Source organism: Micrasema longulum, unplaced genomic scaffold, assembly GCF_059751315.1.
Source record: "Micrasema longulum isolate JH-2025_06_02 unplaced genomic scaffold, ASM5975131v1 h1tg000260l, whole genome shotgun sequence".
Taxonomy (NCBI): domain Eukaryota; kingdom Metazoa; phylum Arthropoda; class Insecta; order Trichoptera; family Brachycentridae; genus Micrasema; species Micrasema longulum.
The window spans coordinates 1,621,714-1,647,548 of NW_028277464.1; the positions used below are offsets into that span (position 1 = coordinate 1,621,714).

At 31.1% G+C, this 25,835-nt stretch overlaps 1 protein-coding gene across 3 annotated transcripts; it reads right to left on the reverse strand.

The window, feature by feature from the left end:
• Positions 1-2,152: 2,152 nt before the first annotated feature.
• INPP5E (Inositol-3-phosphate synthase) lies at positions 2,153-25,690 on the reverse strand. Of its 3 annotated transcripts, none has more exons than XR_015821925.1 (10): positions 22,392-25,690; positions 20,444-20,569; positions 19,178-19,306; positions 18,477-18,634; positions 17,440-17,712; positions 15,195-15,460; positions 12,072-12,186; positions 11,236-11,383; positions 4,234-11,082; positions 2,153-2,808 (listed from the first exon to the last, which is right to left on the reverse strand). XR_015821925.1 is itself a non-coding variant. In XM_088223970.1 (9 exons), exons 1-9 carry the CDS (start codon positions 23,072-23,074, stop codon positions 10,968-10,970), a joined length of 2,013 nt encoding a protein of 670 aa, XP_088080096.1. In that variant the 5' UTR covers positions 23,075-25,690; the 3' UTR covers positions 2,153-10,967. The 3 variants fall into 3 exon arrangements, 1 of the variants encoding a protein (XP_088080096.1); XR_015821926.1 differs by having other exon boundaries at positions 2,153-4,140; XM_088223970.1 differs by having other exon boundaries at positions 2,153-11,082.
• Positions 25,691-25,835: the final 145 nt, after the last annotated feature.

Consider the following 25,835-nt stretch of genomic DNA (forward strand, 5'->3'; position numbering starts at 1 on the left):
GCTCATGTTCGCAGTTTGCTCGAGTATGCCTCTTCTGTTTGGTCTCCACAATATGTCACACATAAAGAAAAGTTCGAGAAAATTCAACGGACATTTCTTAGACATCTTAACTGGAGATGCAGGTATACCGATCTCAATTGTATGTCTTCCTGCAAAAAACACCACTTGCTTACTTTAGAAGATCGCCGTCTACTGTTGGACATGGGGGTGCTTCATGACATACTTAGTGGACGCCTTGATAGTCTGGCTCTTTTGTCGGAGTTATCATTAAATGTCCCCGGCTACCACACCCGTCACACGTCGAGCTCTCTATTTCATGTGCCAGCAGTTCGTACGAACTATGCCCAGAATTCTCCACTTATACGTTTTGTTAGTGAATATAATTTGAACTTTCCCCTTATTGATCCATTTGATTGTAAAAAATAACATTTAAAATGCGCGTCTTAAAACATACTTTTTTGTCTTATACTTAGTTTCAATAATAAAGTCTTATTTTATTTTTTTATATTTTATCTCTGATTCTTAATATTTTAAATATATTTATATTTTCGACACTTGACACTTGTGCAATATTTACACACATGTCCACCCTCATTCCAATATAACACCCACCCTCTCACTCACTTACACTCACACAAACACACTAGTATGTATTGTACGTGTATTTCTGTGGATATCTGTCATTGGTTTTATTCTCTGTATATTTTATTTGTTGTATTTTTGTTACATGTATTACTGTTGATATCCCCAATAAATAAAAAAAACAGAGGTAGCCCTTCCAACAGGCATATAACCATTGGCAATTTAGTCCTGTATATTGGAATGTGGAACAGTCTATATTGTCACTTTCTAAGGCGCAACAATCAAAAGAAATGCGTAGTTAGAGCACATCCCTTCTGGTCTTTAAACTGTTGTGACCAAGCATACCCTGGAAAAACTCAGTCGGATAAAGTCATTGATAATATCTGTACTCCCTCATGTAGAGAAATCGAAGAAATTTCTTCTAAACCCTCTCCACCATAAGAGAGTACTTCAACTCACATGGTCCTCAAATCATCGAGCCACTCTCAAGTCTTCGTCGCACCAATGAGTTATAAAGAATTCTTAGTACTCGCGTACTACTGAAAACCTTGGCACGGGACAATTCCTAACATCTTTAATTGAACTATTACAAACTGTTTCGATGATCTTTAACCTTCGAAGTCCACATAAGGTTCTGGTCATTCATTAGTGGAAAAAGTGTTTTGTAGGCCCTGGTGAAAGAGATAAGTGAACATTTTGAAACATTGAACAATAATATTTTGTCTTCCCCATTCAGATAGATTTGTTATATCCACCTGGTGAGTACAAAAATCATGCAAAGTTGTAACCTTTAAAAATAGCTTCAAGTCATTTGCGAATAGTAAAAAACACAAATTGTTGCATTGAAATATTTGCGTTCTTACGATTTACCCAAATGTTTTTAATTTTGGGGTCTTTTTTAACGAGTAACTCACTATTAGGAAAAGGGCATCATGCATACGCTACGAGGCGGACTTATCCCCACTCAATTAACTTTTACAGAATTTTTACTTTAGTAGCCATCGAGTCGAAAACAGTTTTGGGTTCTAGGACTGTATTCTTCATCCGCCTAGACACGGATTAATTTTTTACCTACATTTTATGAAATTAGTTTCTCTGTAAAGAAATTTCCAAAATACAATTTTGGGTAGCGACGAATTTCCTTATTGTACTTAAAGTAAGTTCCATGTTTGACTTTCTAATATTTGTAAACCAAGCTTTCAAAGACATTCCCTAGTTTTTTACAAAAACGATTCTCCTTACTTACAATTTTAAAATGAAAAAAGTCAAACAATTGTAATTACAATAACTAAAATCGTAATCATTTTGTGCTGGTTCTGTTATAACTTTTAACATGTATCATTTTTGAATAAATTAATAATTACACCTAATAAGTATACAATATTATAAATGAGAAAATGTGTTAGTCCATCACGTCGCAACGGAGCAACCAATCGATATGATTTTTTTACATAAGGATAGCCAAAGAACTAACAAGTGTCCAAGGCTACTTTTTATCCTAAAAAAAGCATCTCACTAATATGTATACATATTCTTCATTCATTTGTAAGGACGGAAATAAAACTAATAATTTCTTTAAATAATCAATTTATTACAACTTTCTACACAGACTCCACTACATTGTAGACTCCAGAATGTAAGAAAAATAGATATTTTCGAGACAGCTTGTATTATTTTATTAGAACTCAATACAAATAAGATATAAGAAACTATTACAAGATTTTATCCTTGTGCAAACATTCAAATAATTGTTAACTTTGCAATTTAATTACATCCTAACTAAAATAATTAAAATTTGCACAGCAAATAATGACTAGTATGTATTAGTATAAGGTGCCCAGAGATTGAAAACAAAATGGACTTTTGTTTTTGGTGTACAACATTGCTTCCAGTGTTTTTTTTCAAAAAAATTCGAGGCTTTATTATAAAAAACTGGCTATACATTTATGATTCAAAGTATTGTCCATCGATGGCCATTACTTTCTCCGTACGAATCTCGCATTCAAACAACTGGTCATTGAAGCGGTCCACGAATCAATCCATTTTTTTACTTTTTCATATGACCGGAAGTGCTGGTCAGCCAGGCCGTGTGCCGTTGATCGAAACAAGTGATAAGTCAGAGGGAGCAACGTCTGGAGAATACAGCGGGTGGGGTAGGAGTTCCCATTTCAACGTTTCTAAGTATTTCTTGACCACTTTTGCAACATGGGGTCAAGTATTGTCAGGCTGCAAAATCACTTTATCATATATCTCATTGTATTGCGACCATTTATCTTTCAATGCGCGGCTCAAACGCATTAATTACATTTGATAATGATCGCGAAAGCAAAGTTTTACACCTATATTGATGCTGATGACTTAAAAAAGATACTAAAAATATGTAATTTGTTTTTCATCAAATTTAAAGGATGTTTATTGACAAATATTCTCCAATTATCAGGTTTTAATCTCTTTTACATTTGAAGGGTACAACAGGGTATGTAAATTGATTTAGATTGAAAAGGTGAATGTAATTTTTTATGCATTTTAGACCAATAATGGCATCTGACGACAATTCACATGATCTACATTTCTGTTAAATACAATTTGACATAAAGGCTCTACTTTCTAGGATAATTGAACAAGAAAATATAATGCATGCCGGGGATAAAGGGCGGATGTCAGTTAAATACTGGAAAAAAAGTGATAATTTAATTTTAATGAAAACCATTTTAGATTGTATTTTATTTATTATTGTTTTTTTTTGTACCACAACAGCCCAGAAGGCCCAATTACTTTGCTTGCTTGAGGCTTGTGGCTTGAGGAAAATCACATTGAAAAAATTATACATAAATATTTTTTTTATTTATATCTTGAAATAGGGCACACATAAACATATTCTTAGGCGTAGAAAATCAATAATAATCACATTGTGTTTTGTAAAGATACCTTTGAAATGTTACTGTTTTTTTGCAATTTTACCTTAACAAAGGGTAAGTCATTGTAAATTAGTCAATTTTTTTAAAAACATATGAAAGGGACTTGTTGTTTTTCTATTCATACTTAACAGAAAACATGAAACGTATAGTGAAACTATATAATGTATTTCTTAACTGAAATCTCATTGTCTAATAAATAAATCTTACCGGTGACTATGTAAACTCTCACTATCTAACTAGTGTGTCAACTAATAAAACAATTATTTTATCATTTTAATCACCATTTGTGGTACAGATTAAATTTATTTGGGGTGCAAAATTATGAACTTGGAAAGGCACAAAGATATGTATTATTATATTTGTAATAAACACACATCTCAACTTAATTTTAAATTGTTATTCTGCATCAAACTCAGAAAAAAGGAAAATAGAGATAGAGAAAATAGAAACTGATTCATCACTTTTTTTAATACTGAAATAAAATGCCACGACCATAGAATTATAATAGTCCAGAAACCGTGTACAGAAGCCGACTAAACTACTTATGAATGAGTAGTTTTATGTTTTGGCCATTATTTACTCTGTAGACGTTGCTTAGCACGCAACTGCCTATTTAAATTCAATTATGCTGGTCCAAATACTGCTGGAATTAAATGGGAACAGGTTGGGATAACATTTCATGTGTAAGTAGCGAATTCACAAATAATATTATTTAAGAATTCAATTATTTTACCGTCTGTCAGATTGTGAAATAAAACATCTTGAAGCAGAATGCAGGAAAGATGGAATATCTTGAACAGATATCCACACTGTCGTTAAAAGTAGTTATCATGCGCCATTGTTCTTGGACTTTGCAACAATGGTGATTGGACTCATAAAGGTAATAAACCAAAATCAGTGATCGAACATCCCATTTCCAAGACAAATAAAAACGATTTTTTCCAAGTACCTTAGCCTTGTACATAACACGTAAGGCTAAATACAGGAGTACAAATATATTTTTAAAATAAGGTAGACACTTTGTTAGTATTGCCAGGATAGTCTAATTTTTTACCCGGCTTTCTATTAATAAGCCTTATTATAATATTAATGGTATTAATTTACTTAATCACTAAATGATTTTTTAATGTTTTTTAACGTTTGCCTAATAAAAGTAGTTGTATTTTTTTATAGTTCCGTCAGTAAAATATTTTTTGTGGTAAAACAACGTAACATAACACAAAATTAATTTATATTTGTTTTATAATATATTGTTTGCGGTCTGGCAACATTACGCGGCCACTTCATGCATACGCCCATGCGGGATGTCGTGCAGGGGGAGGAATTGGGAAACTTTTGGACACAGTGCGATGTAAGCAAACTTGGCTCTACGCGCCTCCTGGTATATTATAATTCTATGGTCACGACCTTGTCATAAACAATCACAACACAAGTCACTGACAATTTGGTGCTGCTAGCATTAAACCCAGTTTTATCTTCGATTTTCACTGTTTTCTACTTTTCTTTGACATAAAGTTTTTTTTTTAGATAAACATTAATAGTAATGGTACAAAATTGACACACTAAATCTACATACACTGTTTATCAATTAAAAGTATAGATCCACACAGCTTTTATGTCGGAATTTGTATCCAAAGACAATTTAAAAAATCTTTGAACTTTTCAGAACACGATGGTGACACATACAATTTTTTTGATTAACGCATCATGGATATATTTTATGACATAAACATTATATTTTATGCAATGCTATGAGATTTATATATCATTATGCTAAAATTTAACTGAATTCAGAGAATATAAATGAGGTGGTCAACGCAGAAGTGACGTAACCCACAAACACGTGGCACTGAGATAATCGCATTTTAGTCATGTACAAACTGGCAATGGTGTGAGCAGAGCCATTTATTAACAGATGATAAAAAGAGTCCAATCACTTCTAGTTTAAACGCACTAAACCAGCTTTTTAATAGAAATATATTAATATAATAGAATACTAAATATTAAACTAAATTGTTTTAAAAGGAATGTGAGTTTATGATTTACAACACTAAAAATTAAATGACTAGAAAACAAATAACATTTATATTTTGAAAGCCATATTGCACAAAAATACCTAAAACATTCCTAATAAAACACAACAGACTATTTTATACTGAAATTTTAATCCTTGATTCTAGACATGGAATTTGTTTCTTGAGACGAAAACATGAAACTAGTATAGTTTGATTCATATTTGAATAATGATTGTTATTATAATTCACAATTGACCATTCTTAAAAATGATCTACACTCTTTACAGGAAGTTCATTGATATCCTATATTATTTATTTTACGAAGATATTCTTATTTTATAAAAATGGTACTGTACTTTTAATCACATAAAAAGCTCAAAATTACTCATAAATTTAAAACGCAGTTGAATTAATGATCTCGAGATACGCAAATCTGATAAACTTGTATTGTTCCAAAATAAGTCATTTTTTGTACTAAACTCCAAGACTTTATTGTTAAAAGAAATCGGAAACTTCAGATGTATATATTTCCATATTGTGTAATTGATAATATAAGGCAGAATGACAATTGATTTAATTTTATTAAGTATTACTAGGATTTACATACATTTATTTTATTCTATGACCAGAACAACGATTTTTGCACTTGGGTCAGTGAAAATAGCAGAATATTGTTTTATCTTAAGCCGACTTTTTTAAAATGATAAATGTAGCTATATATTTATAAATTTCAATAATAAACCGATCTTTACCTGTCATACACAGGTAACTTTTTTACAAAATTAATTAATGACATTACAAGAAAACTAACTCTGCTCTGGAATTCAAACCAAAGTTCTAATTGCCAATCAAGTGATGTATTTATTGAGCTAGCTATGTTGGATGCACATTATTAATATCTCAAAATATATTAAGCATTGTAGTCGTCACTTTATTCTTGGGATGAATCGATACATTAGTAAAAGGTGTTAGGTACCTATTTATTTAAAAAAAAATTAGAATGTCATTTTAAATATTAATATCATCTACATTGTTGCCAACCCCCATCAAGTAAAAATTCAGTAACCAGAGACAAAAAATCAGTAGATCATTGGTAGAGGGGAGGTTGGAAAAAAAAAACAATTTACGCTGGTAACCTTTTTTGGTCATTCTTGATTATTTCTATAACCTAGGAATATTTTAGTGTTATTCCCTCAATTGCAAATTTTATATGAGAAAACCTTTGTAGGGTTGGTAACACTGATCATCTAACCAACCATAGAAAAGAAGTAATTTTTAAATAAATAGACAAAAATGGAATGTTTACATCATAATGCAATATGCAAAAGATCCCAGTATTTTAAAAGCACCATAAGGGTAGTAGATACTAAGTAATTTTATATTTACCAAAACATTTTCTACATGCGAGAAGATATTTTATCCACTTGAAGTGATTGAATTTTATTAAAATACATTTTCTTAATAATTAGGAAGGCAATTACTTAATATTTGTACAAGTTTTGATTCTGGTATGGAAATCACAGATATTATTGCAAAGTTGCCTATCATTCGCCAAATATAGTAATAGATTCATATTAAAATTAGGTTTCACGTAATTTTATAATTCAAATTTGGGAGATAAATAAGTAAGTAGCAATCATCTAAATTCTTAAGCTTATCATGTATTGTCTAGTTATTTTCAATACATTTTCTTAATTTCTAAAACATGGTAGAATCATTGAAAAAAAAAATACCAGCCCTAAATGTCAACAGAATTGACATTGAAACATGTTTACAACTGTTTTAATAGAACTAATGTTCCACTTGAGCCTACAAAGTAAAGAAGAATATAGTCTTCCAATCTCTTCCTTACAAATGGCTGATGAATCAAGTTAAGCAAGTAACATGAGATTTTTTGTTTTTGTATTTAAATTGCACAAAAAAACAATGTTAAGTTACTTTAGTAAACACTAGAAGTTATAGAGAACCAATACATATTATGCTACTGCAAAATGAAAATCTTTTTTAACCAAAAATAATGTTATGCTTTTATAGATTTTTAGTAATATGCCACTGAAATTTAAGTTAAGAGCATATTGTTTTTAAAGAAAACTTAATACACGCAAGTCTAAGAGTAAGTACTAAAATTAATGTTCTATTAGATAGTCACAAAAAAGCTCGTAAATAAAACCTTCTTTAATACATATAAAATACAAAATAATATTATTTTACACATAAATATAATAGCCAATAATACTGTTTTTAACGCAATTAATGATATGTTAAGTTTAAACATAGAATTTCTAATATTCAAAAGTGGTTTAAGAAAATTTCCTATTATGTATGTGTACTTAAGTTCAAATAACATTCAAGGGTATTTTCATTAAAAATACATTTGTTTGAAAAATAAATAGTTTCAATAATTAACATTCAAAATAGAACAGCACCACTTAGAAATAGACATTTCTAGAAGAAAATCTTTTGACTATCCTCCAGGTCTGGACGTTTCCATCGCAAGTATAATAACAATTCCAAATAGAGGCACCATTATCACCATAATGTATTAAGAAACTTCACACTTTAGCCAAACCATAAAACAGTAATGCACACATAATAAACATACACCTAGATAATTATCATTGTGATCACTACACATTGAAGGGGTCTACGTAGATTAAACAGTTTGTATTTGGATTAATTAGGCACTAACTATGTATTTGTAAACATAGGGAATAATATAATAAAGTACTTAATAATTTTGACAAAGTTAATGTCATATATTAGGTGTACAACTTTGCTTCCGCCATTTTCATGTAGACTTTAACGGTAAGTGGTGGTCGAAATAAATAGATCATACACGTCATGCAATAAACTTGGGCATCTGTCAACATAACCTCATAGAAATATGAGTCGATTTGTGCCTGCATCATAAATTTATTCTCGATTTAAAATGACAGTTTACAAGCCAAATTGTCGTCATTTGCAGAAGGTTTTAATTTTCTGCATAAATATGAAGAAATCTGCGGCTGAGGCTCATCAAATGCTCTACGGTGGGCCACTATTAGGGAAAGAATGTGTCGTGAGTAGTTTCAAGGCTTCAAGAACTGTGATTTTCACATTGAAAACCGCCATAGTGGTGGAATAGAGAAGATTTTCAAAGATGCAGAATTGGAGGCGTTATTTGATGAAGACTCGTGTCAAAGTCGAGAAAAAATAGCACGATCTTAGTGACTCAACAAGCAATTTCAAAATGCCTCAAAACTATGGGAATGATTCAAAAGCAAGGAAATTGAACAGAGTTTATTTGCTTGTAAACAGTTGCTTGAAAGGCAACGACGGGGACAAGGGATTTCTGCATCGCATTGTGACTGGGGACAAAAAATGGGTCCATTACAATAACCCCAAGCGCAGAAAATCTTGGGGATTACCCAGCCATGCTTCCATGTCGATGGCCAACCCGAATATTCACAGTTCTAAGGTCATGCTCTGTATTTGGTGGGACCTGCTCTAGGTGTAGTGTATTATGAGCTATTAAAACCGAGTGAAACAATCACAAGCGATCGTTACTGAATGAAATGAATGTGATTGAGCCAAACATTGAAAGACAAACTGCCGCAATACAACGAGAGACACGATAAAGTGATTTTGCAGCATAACAATGCTTGACCCCATGTTGCAAAAGTGATCAAGACATACCGCCGTATTCTTCAGATGTTGCTCCCTCAGACTATCACTTGTTTCAATCAATAACACATGGCCTGGCTGACCAGCACTTTCAGCCTTATGAAGAAGTAAAAAAATTAAATAGATTAGTGGGAAGCTTTAAAAGATGACCAGTTTTTTCAACGTAGGATTCGTACGCTGCCCGAAAGATGGGAGTAGTGGCCAGCGATGGAAAATACTTTGAATCATAAATGTATAACCAGTTTGTTTTACAATACGGCCTCAAATTTCGGAAAAAAAACGGCGGAAGCAAAGTTATACATCTAATACAAAGGAGTTTTACACTTTACTTATCAATGTATGATTTATTCCATCTTTTATTAATTTATTTACCGAAATGTTGTATGTAAAATTTGAATACATTTTGTGATTGAAAAAAATACAAGTATAAAATGTACTAAGTTTTTGACACATAAATGCCAACTTGCCAAAATGGCCGACACCTTTCTTTTATAATCTAACATTTACTCATACTTTACCCCTGATTATTTAGATTACTATTAAAAACATTTTTTTGTAAAGTATTAATTTCACTTTTGAACTAAATATTCATTTTCGTCACCACTATCAATTATTTTATAATCACCTGTATACCAAATGGCAATGGACATTAATGCTGATTTTAATATATATTTGTTAAATAACAAACACCAAATAATTCTATGCAAATCAACAATAAATTTTCTCAAGCTTTCTGATTTGTATACCTAAAATTGCAAACTAATCTATCCTTTGGTATTTCATGACTAGTATTTTTTGTACAGCAAAAATAAATTACAAACATAACTAAACTGATATGTTCAAAATGGTAAAATAATTATTTATCTCAATAATTTTATTATGGAAATGACATTATGTAGTATACTTACTCTTAATATATAAAAGTGACTCTGCCTTTATACTAATGTTTACAACATAATAACTTATCGCCTAAATTTATTTTAGTATTAACATTGGAGGTAATCGGGGTGAAATTTAAAATAGTAAAATAAAAATAGGTAACTACTTCAAATTTTTTGCTAATTACACTCAAGTGTAAATTGATATTAATTTCATTGATGTAAATAAATAATGATATATTTTATGATTTAAGTAATGGACGAAGATTAAGGAATGGTTGAATTTCTATATTTCTGGTATGCAATATGAAAGTACGCATACATCTGCATTATTTTGTTGAAAAATATTTGTAATCATGAATAATGCTAAAATTATTTTGATAAAAATACAAGCATATTAAAAATATTCATACTCTTAACAATGAATAGTTTAATAATTATGAAAACACAAACTCTTGACTAGATTGTTAATAAAATTGAGATAAAATATATCAAGCTTTTCCTTTTAGAAAATGGTACCATCATAATACAGTAACAAAGATTTTTAATTTAAATATAACGCACCCAGGAAAAATCAAAATATTCAAAAACATAAAATCAGTAAAAATACTACTTTTTAGAGCAAAATAATGACAAATTTACTAAAAGAAAATTCATACTTTGTAAAAGAAACATATACTTTAACATCGAGAAATAACTCACTTTTCGGTTGTTTGAGTGAGAGTTAAAAATAATAGCAACAAATGAAAAAAAAGTCTAAATAAAGGAATAGTTTTTATAAATTTGAATCATTTTGTTTCTCATTAGTAACTATTACTAATGCTCACACTGACAGGTCTTAGAGAGGAATTATTTTAAAAGTCTTCTTCTGTTTTGACAGAATGGTTTTATGAAAATATAGTGACAGAGACCTACTGAATGCTGCATATGGCTGATGTTCCGGGTTGGTGATCTAACATGGCGGCCCTTCTCTTTATTCCTTCTAAATAAACTTCTCTGTTAAATAGACCAGCTGCCAACGGAACACTGCAATAAGAAAATACTCTCATTTTACAATATTAAACACTAGTTGATACTTCTCCGATTTATAACTGCTACGCTACATCAAAATGCATTTAGCAAAGAAAATATTTATTGAAAAAAAAGTATTGTTAAAGAATATAGTATGAGCTAACTTACATATCAGTACCGGGTCTTAATGACGCTGTGAAGAGAGCCCAAACTGGTTTGTGGTCACTGGAGCAAATTGATGGCACAGAATCATAAGCCAAACACTTTACAGAGGAAAAGGATTCTGCCGTTGGAATATGGCTGGCCCTGCGCAGACCTGCATATCGGAATAGATATATTACTAATGAATGGAGATACAAAAAACATGGTGAAATATCAGATAAAGGGATAGTTGCACAGAAAAAAGGTAACAGGCTTCGAAATAAGCTACCTCTTCTCTAAAAAATACACCTTACCTAAGAATCCAAATCTCCCTTAATTTTTTATCTATTTTTTCAATTCCTTTTCTTTCCTTGATCCTCTTCCTGTCCCCTTCCAACTCATCACCTGATCCTACATTCCTCATCATATAGATAATGCATATTGCATAAACATTTTTATCAATAAATTAAAAGCTGTAATTTGAAAATGAATAGTTGTATAAATTTAATGTACAAATTGGGACCAATTTTTCTATTGACCAGTCTGTTTTTTGGTAGGCTGGAAGATATTGTTTTTGGCAATAAGCCCGCCAAAGTACATTTATTTTTGTACTTGAAATTTTAAATGAATAAAAAAATTAAGTTGAAAAAAGTTTAGAGTTATAAATTGTTTTTTTATCAAAATTCACAAAATTGGTTGCATGAAAAAGTTTATAAAAATAATATTAATAAATAATTAATAATAAACAAATAAACAGCTTTTTAGTCACGCAGCTGCCATGGTTAAAACGAATATAATGGCATTTTGCAAAGAAAGGTTTAAAATGTTCTACTTATTTAAAAACAAGAAAAAAAAAATCTTACCGGATAGAGTAGAAGAAGACTGAATATGGCTCCTCGATTTGAAGAGAATACGATCAGTATATGCTGGAGCACGTTGCTTACTGGATGTATCGAACCTTTGGGTACCAGGATCATACTAAAAAATATAAGAATAATTTAAAAATTATGTAAAAATATGATAGTGAGGAAGTTCAGTGATACGGAAAATTGGATATCAAAAATGTTTTCTTACGCCTAGAAATTGAAGTAAGCATTTAATAGTACATCAAAAAACCAATAAAAACTAACTATTTCGCAATGTGTTCGTGACCATGTGTTACTTTTTATTTAATTATTTTTTATACAGATACTTCTACTATGCAATATCCTCGGAATTATTATTTTCTCCTGTTAAATCCTCAGTAGGTAGTAAAAATATATATAATAGAAATATTATATTAATAGATTAAAAACTATTAATATTAACAATAATTTAAGGCCAATATAGTTGGAATAAGCTTAAATCAAATTTATAACCAATTCATCACAATTATGTATTTAATAGACACCTGAAGGTGGAAAGGGCACTGATCGATTGGTGGTACACTAATTGTAGTGCATAAGCAATAATTTATAATATTAGCCTAACGAGGAATCGAACCTTAAACCTCATGAATGGTATACAAACATGCTACATCACGAGGCATACCAATCTTTACTCAATTTTCTTTTTCAGAATGTTAACAACCAAGTAGATATCAAATCGATAACACTTTTTCTGGTTCTTTTTTACACACAGAACTGGTATTTTTATTCCACACTGATAAATAAGAAATACGCATATATTTCTGCAAATATTATTTTCATTAAATGAGGAAGTACAGTGCTACGGGAAATTGCATATAAAAAATGTTTACAGCGGTAAAAATAAGAGCATTCAATTGTATGGCAAAGTTTCTTGAAAATTAATGAAAAAATATATTTTAACTCATTCACCGCGGTGCTCACATACTTCTGTGAGCGCCTATGACAGCACTACTACGCAGTTCTCATAGCATATGTGAGTAATTTATTATCAAAAAGGTTAGTAGCTGAAGTATTCATCAAGTATAGTATCTATATTCATGGTTAATAGCAAAATTATTGTTTAAACTAATCGATAAAATATGTAAAATGAGTGTTTAAACTAATAAATAAAATATGTAAAATTTTAACACGAGGAAAGGGTTAATAAAAACAAACTACTTCACAAGTTCTTTAAAATCAATCAGTGCATCGTTAAATGTTGTGATAGATTTCTGGTTTCCAGTAGTCATTTATTTCAATGTTTAATGTATTTTAACGCTACGGAGTTCTACTTTTGAATGTCAGAAAAACACACCGACGAGAACTTGTGACTTAGAAATCGCAAAACTTAAAAAAACCATAGCAATTATAATACGATACATAAAAAAAATTGGCTTAGTTTGATTAACAAAAAATATAAAAAACCTTAAAAATAATTACTAAGCGCTTACGCCATTTACAGCATCTACAAGTGTGTAACTTTTTGAAGATGTTTCGATGCTCATAAAGAAAAATAAAATAAATTTAAGGATTCAAAAATATTAACTATGAAATTTAATCTAGAAATATCAACAAATAACTTTGATAATGGTTATTAGATTCGGTTATCTACAACATTTCCGAGTGTAATTATATTATTTATTTATATTATTATTATAGTATATTATTTATTGAATCGGCAATAACGATGTGAAATAACACGATAAACTTTTTTTTAATAATGCAAATATTTCATTTAAAAAAAATGTTAATTAATAATTGGATTTATGTTATTTATTTTACATTTTTGATGGAACGAGGAACTTCAGCCCTTTGGGAAATTGTTTTCTTGCATGCGGTACAAATTAGAACATTAAATTGTACGGCAAAGTTTCTTTAAAATGTTTAAAAAAAAGAATGAAAAATATTTTAATAAAAATGCACTACTTAGAACGACGTCACTGGTTCATATGATATGAGAGCTGTAAAGGATATCTGATTTGCTTATCGTAAATGAACCAACCGGAAGAACTGACAGAGAAGAACCTCTGACGTCACACGCGGAGTTATTTCAGAAATGCAAAGATATCAAAAATAAATACAACTTTCAGTCAAAGAGAATTGGTCTACTTCTCCATTAAAATGTACAACCTACTTCCATTGTCCATAAGGACAATTAGTAAATACTATCATTATAAAATTGCTATTAAGAAACATATAATGGAGGTGGGATGTGTATGGACGGGTCAAATAGGTAGGAAAGTGTTTTTGTTTGAAAATTTTATGTGTTTTTATTATGTTAATATGTATTTGAGATTATAATTTAATTATGGTTAGTAAGGCATGTTTTAAAATTACATAAAATGTCTCCCTCCCCAATGAGGGAACATCATCGTTAATATAAAAAAAGTAATACATGCCGGCCTCCGTGGTGTAGTGGTCAAGACGCTTGACTCACGGAAGGTTCCGGGTTCGATTCCCGGTGAGAACACAAAAATTAAAAAATGTTTTTTCTCAAGCCTGTAATTCACCACTGTAATTGGACCTCCTGTATTATCGTGCAAAAAAAAAAAAAAAAAACCAAAAAGAACATATTTTAGCTTCATAAAATAATACCTATAAAAATAACTAACATATTATAATAATAAAAATACTTTATAGTTTATTATTTTATAATTTTTTTACCAGTGACCGGGTTTCGTCGTGACCGACATCTTCAGACTGGTGACCAAAATCTTCTGACAGACAGACAAACTAACATATTTAAAGAAAGTAACAAAAAATGCTGTTTAAAAATAACAATTAAAATTAATAAAAATAAACAAATGGAAATGAAATAAAAATGATTAAAAGGATTACAGAAAAGACATAAAACAAAATCTATTATATTTAGGTCCTTATGGAGGTCTCAGCATTTGTAGCCACTGCTTTAATAAGGGTAAATGAATCCATCCTGCAGTAGTTTGAACGACAGTATTGTGTTTAAAAAAAAAATACAAAATATGTTAATGTCACGCCAAAATAATCAAGATTGTGAAAAATATTCACCAGCCTTATAATTCTGGCCAAAAATATGAACTAAATAAATATTTTTAAAACAAGTTTAATTATAATACTAACCTTGTAAGTAGGAGGGAAGTGAATTGGCGCTTCTCTAAAACCCCTGAGTATAGTGCCGCCGGCTAATACCGCCGACAGCTGATCTGCGCGCAGGAGGGAGGGAAACACATTGGGTAATATCTCTGTGGTACTCGGGACCTTGTGGATCCCCAGGGGATGCTTCCCGTTGGGACCTGCCAGGCCGCGCAGTACAGACGCTCTGTCTTCTGTCAGTCGGAAGTTTAAATCTCCACACCACATCACCACATCAAAATTACTGGTAACATCTAGAATATGTAAAATATTTTAAATGCAACTATTTTTTTAATGTTATTTTATCAAGTCTCACATCGCTGCAAGAATGGCGAGAAAGGGTTGACTCGATAGAGACATATATAAAATACTAAACAGTCACTATAGCTGCCCAAATTTGGATTCCATGTTCAAACTAATACAAGATGCTTGACTTTAAGGCCATAGTCTCAAACTGGAGAAAACCAGAGTCAACCTACACATCCATGGAAGCATTTCTTGAACACCAGGGCTTTTGATGGTTAGAAAAAGCTGCCACAAGAGTTGGTCATAAAATATCTAGTCACAAAATGAGCTAGATTTGTTTTGGAAAAAAGTTAAACGCCAGATAATTGTATGTGTTGAGATGTTGTAGTGTATTGATATCTTTTAATGTTTGTGAACCGAAACTAAATAAATAAGTAAACTAACTTTCCTTAAAATAGATTTAAACACATCCGCTTTAAGCTGCTCGCTTAAAAATAAAAACAACAATAATAAGAGAAATAACAAAGCACATTATTTTTGGATTTAAATCATTGTTTATTTTATGTAAGAGAATATGTTTTAACTTACTGTGGTGCTACTTGTAAAAAACCTTTAATTGGATTATTTGTAATGTTTTTTATATATGATAAATGTAGTTGTTGGTTATCCGAATAAATAATAAAAATAATTTTAAAAATTAGAGACAAGAATATTTAAAAAATATCCATGAACACTATAACAGTTTTTCAACATCATCATTATTTCCCTATCTGAATTGGAAAACCAAATGCAACATATCTCAGAAACTTCAATCTGTTTTCAATGCAGCAGCAAGGCTTATTAAGGGAGTAAAAAAGTATTCTCACATCTTACAACATCTTTGAGATTTGCACTGGTTTAAAAACCCAAAGAGAATAAAATACAAGCTTTGCTGGACAGTATTCAAATCCCTTCATGAAATGGCTCCAAGGTACCTATCGGAGCTTTATATTAGGGAAAATACATGGCAAAGAAAATCTACTCTTAGATCAGCATTAGATTCAGGCAGAGGAAAACTTGTCGAAATCCGGCACTCCCCAAGTACTAGATTCGAAGATCGTGCTTTTGCCGTTGCCAGCCCCTCTGCCTGGAACTGATTTCCTTCAAACTTACGAATCATCGACAGTCTTAGTCAGTTCAGATCCCAATTAAAATCTCACTTCTTTGGATTATCATACCCTCAATTTTAAATCAGAAAATATAATGTCACTTTAGCTTAGTTAGAAGGTAAGTTTAAGTATACAATTGTAAAGTGCCCTTGAGGTGATTTTTCACAAAAATGGCGTTATATAAATCAGCCAAATATTATTATTATAAAGGTAAGGTGATCAGTCATATGATTCAGGTACCTGTCCATGGACTTCATGTCTACTCTTCCAGCATGTTGAGTGAATGCACCAACCACTGCACTACAAGGCGGACCAGACCTATCTTCACTCAATAATCTTTTTCAGGATTTTTCCTGAAAGTTCTGGTTCTATTTGAGGGTATTAGAAGCAAACGTAGATAATTAGTTACTGAGATATTTGCGAAAAACTTTGAAAAAAGAATTTGCGAGATTTCTAATTATGCTTCACCAACTCAACGGAGAATGCTAAGTTTGCGGTGTCAAATTGTATAATTGAAATCTGTTTTTGCAAGATTTAGAGACAGTTTTGAATTACGCTATTATTTAGGCAGGTAGGTTTTTATGTATAGTTTATTTTGGCATCAATAACTAATTTTCCGTTTTTAGTGGAGATTTCTAAGTTTTCTTCTGATACCCTCATTTCACACACAGAAATGCGTTCTTCATCCGCCCGGACACAGACAAGCTTCAAATATTTAACATCACAAAAATCAACAGATGGAAGAAATACGGATGTTCAAACATTAATACCATTCGCAAAAAACTTCACTCAAAATATAGGGTTTTTGTATTTTTGTTGTCAATCAATTTTCGAAATACCTTTATTCTTGTGTTTTATTGGCAGATTTTTAGGCAAGTCCAAAGCGCGGATGATCTTCTTTATATCGTGAACTCTTTCCTTCACCTTCTCTTGGTGGGCAGTCAGGTGGGCGGTCACAAACAGAAATGTGGTGCCAAAAAGGGCAAAGGATATCGCAACGGCTCCCTTCGTGCGGAATGCAGTGCCGGGTCTTACTGATATACTGGCATCTTCTGGCAGCGAACAAAACCAAATGAGATCGCGGCGGATAAATACGGATAAATGAAGAGTTCCTGAAAATTATAGATATTTTTAGTTTAAGGTACAAAGATTTCTTCACAATATTTTTTTTTCTGAATATGTACTTGTTTTCTTTAACCTGTCAAACGGAACTTATTTTCTGAATGTACCTTGTATATAAAATTGGTATTTTAAACAATTACAAAGCAGCATCGTTAAATTTTGTTATGTATTCAGGTGGTTGGAAAGATCATAATAATAACGCTGTAAAACTTTATACTAGTTTAGTATTTTGAGTTTTTCTACTGACATTTCTTGGTGGAACTGCATTTTAATTATAATAATAAAAATACATATTTAGTTTTATTCTACTTTTATTTATAAATTTTTACGAGTGACCGGGTTTCGTCGTGACCAGTCTGACGATGTCGGTCACGACGAAACCCGTTCACTGGTAAAAATTTATAAATAATAGTGGAATAAAACTATGTATGTACGTATTTTTATTATTATAATTATACTAGTTTATTATATTACTGGTAAACTGGCTCTAAGTGACTGGTTTTTAGGAGAAACAAATCTAGAATGGCCGTGCCAGGATATATGGGTATGCAGACGACTGTAGATATCTTGTTGTCACCAACAATATACCTACATTCCTCACAAATTTAAATAAACATTTTGTTTTCAAACTCTCTGCTAGTAATAGGATGAAATTTAAACCTTATTTCATAAAAATTTGGTACCCTTATTTTACAACCCAGGTTTTTATCACTAACATACATCCAATAGCTTGGAATAATTTATATTTAATTACCTAGTGTAGAAGAATGAAGAAGTAGATGTGAAGGACCAAGTGATTCTTGTATACAAATTTCCCATTCAACTCTTTCAGAAACAGACTCTTGAGTACCGATAGCTAATATATCGGGAACATTTTTAATGCCAGTTGGGAACAGAAAATCATTTAGCTCACTAGAAAACACAAAAGGATAAATAATTTCAAATTTATATTTGAAGCATTAACTCGGCAGTTATTCATTAAAGAATCAAAATAAAAATAACTTTGTTTTTAACCACTTTTTATTTATTTAATTACTAAACACGTAAGGTGCCTAAATGATAATCATTTTTACGAATTTGCAAATCATCTGATATAAAGTAATCATAATTTTAATAAAGACACTATTAAAGGTTCTACATGCCGAAAATTAAATATTAAAATTTGACAACTTAGAAATAAAAAAAGGATAAATAGTAAGAAAAAAACAACATTTCCTATAGTCCAATCCTCCACTTCACCAGACTTAAGAGGCTGTAAAAATTATGAAGTAGGATTTAAATTCAATCCTCCATTATGCCTAGATAAAGAACCATCTGTAGGCCCGAAACCCATCGGTAATCGAATAAATAAAAAGCGGTTTAAAATGAAGTGTTTTAATTGTTAGTTGTTAATGATAAATAATTTATTTAGCAGAGTATTATAAATGTTCCTATGAAATATGTTGTAATATTTACTTTGGTGGAGTTTGTCCATTCATGTTCCAGGTACCAACAAATATTTCCACTTCTCGATTAGGAAATACTCGCTCTAGTTCTGCAGCTCCCAATAATGAGTTGGATGCTAATCTCCCATGTAGAAAATTTCTGTATAAAAATAGTTTATATTGGATTAAAATTAACATTAGTTTACCCCGAAGATGGCCCCTGCAATAGGGGTGGAAAGAAGATCATTGTACACAGGTACATAAAAAACATACCATTTATTGATAACAGTGACCGAGAAAATCTAGGTTAAAGTGTATTGGATATTTAAAGTATATTTTACTATAAGTTATTTTTAAAAAGATTAACAAGTTCTCTTCTTCGGTGTTATTAATAAATTTCTAAACAACGCAGCTACTAAAAGCATGTATCCTATCAGCATGTTGGTTTTGTGCAACTACGATGGTGAAGGTATATAGTGCGATTTGCATAGTATTCTGACAAAGAGGCAAGTACATCTCGAAACCAGTAGATATAGAAAAGTCAGTGAGTGGTTATATACAATTATTTACTAACATTTAAAGTATTTTTCTATTTTTAGATTCTGCTGGAGTAGAATTTTCTTATTATGTATTTATTGAATAATATTCATGGTAATGTAGCAAAGTAAATCTGCTAGGCCTTTAACCCTCCCTCCCCGGTGATGTGTAGCTAGTACACATTGCGTCTAATAACTATAATATGTTTATAAATATAATAAATATTGGGTTTAGATTTTCAGTATTCCTCCATCAAACATTTACATATCGACTGAAATAATTTGTTATTAAATAATAAGTACTCATTAGACACAAAAAAAGCATTTTATCGGAAATCGGGGATAAATTACAAATATCATCAAAAGTATACTAACGGTATACCAATAACACCTGGCGTTACACACGTCCACTACATGTCCAGTCACGTAGTTCAGTACTAGCTACTTAGTAGCTCTCGGGAAGTTGGCCCGGTGCATGTTTCGCCCGAGTCGTTAGCAGTACCCAATGGTTTTTTCATGTTTTCAGCAGTTAGATTTGAAATATTATCATCTTTGAATTAAATTATGGTTAATTAAAGCCATTTCCTATAAATATTCCATTTTTCCCTTTTTAAATCTCTTATTTTTTTTATGTGTAGTGACTACACAGCACCATAATGCGCGGGGGTTTTTAGGACAGTAAGGGTAAGGTTAAACCATTCAATAGGGATTTATAGATAAATATACAAGTAAAATTCCAAGATAAATGTAAATAAAACTACCTTTCGCGGGCTTTTTGAGTTGGAATCAAGCGCAGTACTTTTGCAGCTAAAAGAGAATTCCTCGCAAGACTGTCTGTGCTTCCGGACCTCGGAGTATGGGACAAGTTAGTATCTCGTGATCTGGTGCTAAAATTAATAATTACAAAAATGTATTAAATCAATCAATAAATTATTACAATTTTATAACATGTACAAATTTAAAGACCTTTCCAATTTGTTCCATAAATTTTGAACATTTTCGACTACTCTAGAACTCATTTTTCAAAAGTTAATTTATATCATTATTATCATTGGTTAGGATAATTAATTAATAGCACCATTTTTATTTAAATCACTCGATGGGCACTGTACAATAACATCTGTTTATTGTTAATTATATGCATCTACAGAGCGTATGGACAGTTGGAATTCCAGCCCCTGTTGATAGTAAAGTGGTTGTTGGCGAGGATTTGAATACAATATTCAGATAAGAGCTAGATTATTACATACATTGCAGCTACAGGGCGCATGGATAGTTAGTACATAATAGTTATACCGTAAAGTTTTTATGATTTACAAAACTCATAAAGTTAATCATCATAAGAGTATTTATCAACTAATCAACATTTTAAAAAAATATTTAGATTGTTACTTAACCCTTTGACTTCTATGCAGTTTTTCAAGATTCCTATGAGAAATGGTACCATTTATATTTATTCAAAAAAATATTAAATTCAATGTTTATAATGATATACTAATATAATAATAAAATACTTGTTTTTTATCGACACACTACTGTTTTACAAATTGATAACACTATCAAGAAAAAGCACTACATCTTTCACATCGAACCCCAGGAAGAACTTTCAGAGCAACGGAATAGCCTTCCCAGGATAGTGATTGGTACACGCTCAGTTAATATGTTCAAAAACCAATTACTGTAGAACTCCAATTATCCAAACTCCGACTATCCGAATCGCTTTCAGAATTTCAGAAAAAAAACATTACGTTAATTAAAGATGGAAACGTACTGCGATTCGCAAAATAACGACTTGGCTGCCCGAAACGGATGATGACAGTCAAACAGCTTACTTTGACCGAGATGTTCAGCAAGCAAGGACTTTTATTTACAGTACTTAACATGTTAAAGTGCTGCATTTTCATTTAATAAATTAAAAGCTAATTTTTCATTTTCAATCATTAATTTTTATTTTCAACATACATACAGTAATTAATTAATATATAGTTTTTTTGGGGGGAAAAATTCAACTATTCGAATATTTTATTATCCAAATGGGGTCTAGCCCCAATTGATTTGGATAATTGGAGTTCTACTGTTTAATATATTTTTTTTTAAATAATAAAATACATATTATATGTATATATATTCTTGCAACTATGAATGCGTTCATTGGTAAGTTGGTGGATTTGTAATTTTTATTCAAAAGAAATGAAAAGGGTTACTTTTTCATTCAACACTTGTAATTATGATGTATTAATGTACTGAGATATTTATGAATAAAATTCAAAATTAGTATTGATGTTTACATAGGACCAAGTTGTTTGTGTTAAATTTAATTGATTATTTGTATTTACCCACGACACATCAATAATTTATCCTGTGCTTTGTCTTTATTTATGATTTGTTGAAAGTTACTAAGTAGATAATGTTTGTGTTTGACAATTTTAAATGTGGTAATAATGAAAGAAGAGCCTGTAATTGGACTTTTATGTATTTTTTAATGTTATATTAATTTATTTATAAATAACCTGGGCCTGTTTGCCTAAATAAAATAAAAGCCGCCTGAACGAATACATAAATTTATAATATTTTCCTTTTATATTTTGTATATCAAAAATACACTAGATTAGATGTACATAATCAGCTTAATGCTGCTAGAGTAAATAATAATTATAACTTTATTTATGTTATTTATTATTATTTATAGATATTAAATAAAAAACTTACCCATCAACGCTTTGCATAGACGAATTTCTTCCGCTTTCATTCAACAATTTGTCAACAACTTCATAGTCTGACATGACCAGCTCATCAGAGGAATGTTGCATTTCTGATAAACTGGAAGATATCCGTCTCTGTAAATCACCGTCATCATAGCATACAGATACGGGAGATCTAATTCCATTGTAAATATTAACATTAGTATCACAATTTGGATCACTGTGTGCTTTATAAATATGAGGTTTCTTTAGTACTTCAATGGACTTGTTAATTGGCGATAACCGGCTGTGTTCTGGAAATCTATCGAGGTATTTTTCGCTCCCAGATATATCTTTGTAAAGTGCATTATTCTCTATCATACTCTTTGGTCGCGGTGGTGATTGAATAGAACTTTGGGCGGATTTTAGAAACACCGATGTGCTAACAGGCATTCGGGTACCCTGTGTGCTTGTGCTAGTTGTGGCTTCGGAATCTGAGGAGTAGGTCCGTTCACCATTTTCGTTCGCACGCTTTGACAGGAAGTGGTTTTTAGCAGATTTATTGAAATCGACATCTGCTACCGACTTCTCAGAATAATTATCATCCACCGTACAACCGACCTTAGTGGACTTTTTAATTAACAATCGCTTGCGCAAAGATAATTTCTCTTTGACGGCTCCGGGAGAAGTTCCGGTATCGTTAGATTCCATTTTATTATGTATTTACACATTCTGTGCTCCGGTTACGTGCGATACATACAAAATGATTTGTTTAGTTTCGTTATCATCTTGACAACGTCCAGCCGCCCTCGGAAAAACAAAAATAAATTTTATATTTTATTTATTTATGATAAACGTCAGATGACGTCACTGTCATTATTGATGTCAAAACACAAGATATTTTTTAAGAGATTATTAGGCTGTTACTAAATAATATGTTTTAATACTTTCAGTACCTATTTATTTGAAGCTGGTGTTTTCATGGACCATAGTTATAATAAAATCATTATATTTTTTATACATAACAATCTCGAAATTTTATGCGAATTCTTCTTAGTATCATCGAAATAAATGTGTCCCTTTCCTTCCTAACTGGAATTGTAAGTCATGCTAAGTTATCAGCCCACTACATACTTATAATTCCGCAAGGCTTACACGAGAACAATACAATAGAGAAGACAATATTGTCCTGCGAAAATATTTACACGACGATGCGCGTTACGAGCGAGTCCCCGAAAACTAAAAAAATAAGTCATACTAAATGTATTGGGATTGTTGGAGGATGAACTATTTTTTTTTTTAAATAGTGAAACCCGGCATTTCCATACCAGCTACAATCGCCTCCGCGGCGCTTTCTCTGCACTGTTCGTCCCTGTAAGTTGGGCAATAAATACGCTGCAAGGAGTCGTGTTTACATATTAATTTTGTGATTTCTTCCGAATTTCATCCATGAGACATTTTTGGCAGAAAAAATGCGTAGGAGCGATACATTCCTACTCGCCTGTCTGTGTTCTACATAATGGGGTGCTACTCTAAATCTTCTCGCGGGGGTATAGAAGATTTGCGACTACGCTTTTATTGATATACATATTTGACCACAATGATGATTAAACGTCAAATTAGGTATAATAAATACAAACGCGTTAAATCAAACATGATGGTTTTCATTTAGAACAAAACTGCGACCCATTACCCAAACACTTAATTTAGTTGAATTGACCAAGCCGTATTCGTTTTTCAAACAGTTTTCTATTATAATAATATACGTAACTTTTTACGTTTAATCACCCCAATCATTCACATGCAAAAAATAAAAATCCTAGACTAGACTAGACCTAGGTATTCCTAATTCTATCATCCCAGCCTTACATACAGTAGAAATCTTCTTTACCCAAGCCAGAAAATTTAGAATAGAACCCTATCTGTGTTGGAAACGTATAGATCTTTTGCTGCAAAGATTGACGATAAAATACAAACTGGAAAGCACAAATCACTACCCACAACTTCAGATCTGAATGTCCTGTAGGAAGAATAAAGACCAATAATGGCAATAATAATGACATTTGCCAAGGCCTTAGAAAACAGAAGAATACATCTGAAAAGAAAAGAGGTTGATGTGAAACATGAAATTTAAAGAAAATAAAGGCGAGGTCACACTCATCATGTTCACATTGTAAAGTGTAGATACTTGTGCTGCAATAAGAAGAATTGTATGAATGAATATCATTTCCTTACTTTCCGAGGGGACCTGTGAGTCCCATTGTTATAAAACGAGTATAAAAGAATAATAAAAATATACATTTCGTCTTATTTGACTCCTAACCAAATCTGTATAATGAAACATCCGACTTCTTGAAAACTTCTTGAACATGGTTTCTTAATACCATGGGCAGGAAAGGGCTGTATAAAAAAAACACACCTCTTCATATTCTTTTTCGTTATGTTTTTTTAAGATATTCTCCCCTCGTTTCATTTTAGTGAGTTCTAAAATGTTAATAATTTGGTAAAATTGACTTAAGTCTCAAAATTTTAAGGTACTTACGGCAAAAACATCCGATATGCATTAATTGGTTCCTTATACATGGTCAATAGCAATTATGAATGGAAGGGGGGAGCTTAATAGTAAAAACATTTTTCTTAGTCAATTAATATATTTCATTAAAGTAACATTTCCGTATAATAATATGTTTATATCTTTAAATAAATATTTTTAAATAGTAATTAATGGTAAGCGTAATTCATTACAATAATTTCAGTTTCACAATCTAGTCTCATTAGAGTAAGGATAGAAATAAATTCAACCCAATTCATAATAATTAAAAGGTATAAAAGCATGCACATTTGAATTAGAATACAAACACAATATTGGACAGAACCGGTTTGGGACGATAAGTTATTACACATATTAAAAAAAAAGTTTTAAATGAATATGAATACGAAGGTTACAGTCTGAAATACCAGGGCGGATCGTCAAAAGGGCCCTTAATACAGAATATTTCTACATATACATTAATTCCTATTACCTAATAAGGTGAACTCTTTGATATAAAAGATTGGTATTTTTTTTATACAAAACAATGATAAAAGTATGGAGTATTTTAAAAGTATAACAGATTTGAAGTCCAAGAAACACCTGAAACAGCTGGCAGCGGATTTCTATGACACTGGCATACAAAAACTGGTGACCCGACTACAGAAATGTCTCGATCTCGACGGCGATTATGTTGAAAAATAGTTTAATATACTTATGAATTTCAATTCAATAAAAGCATTTTTCGATCGTACTTAAATCTTGTAACCTTATTTTGTGGATGACCCTCGTATTTGTGTGGTTTGTTGTAGCTGCCATGCGCGTTTTTTTTTAATTAGGAACTTTCACTTCATATAACGATATTATCAGACGAGAACTTCAGGAATGTGGTAAGAACATATAATTTTTACCATTATTCAATTTAACTAAATGAAAACACAG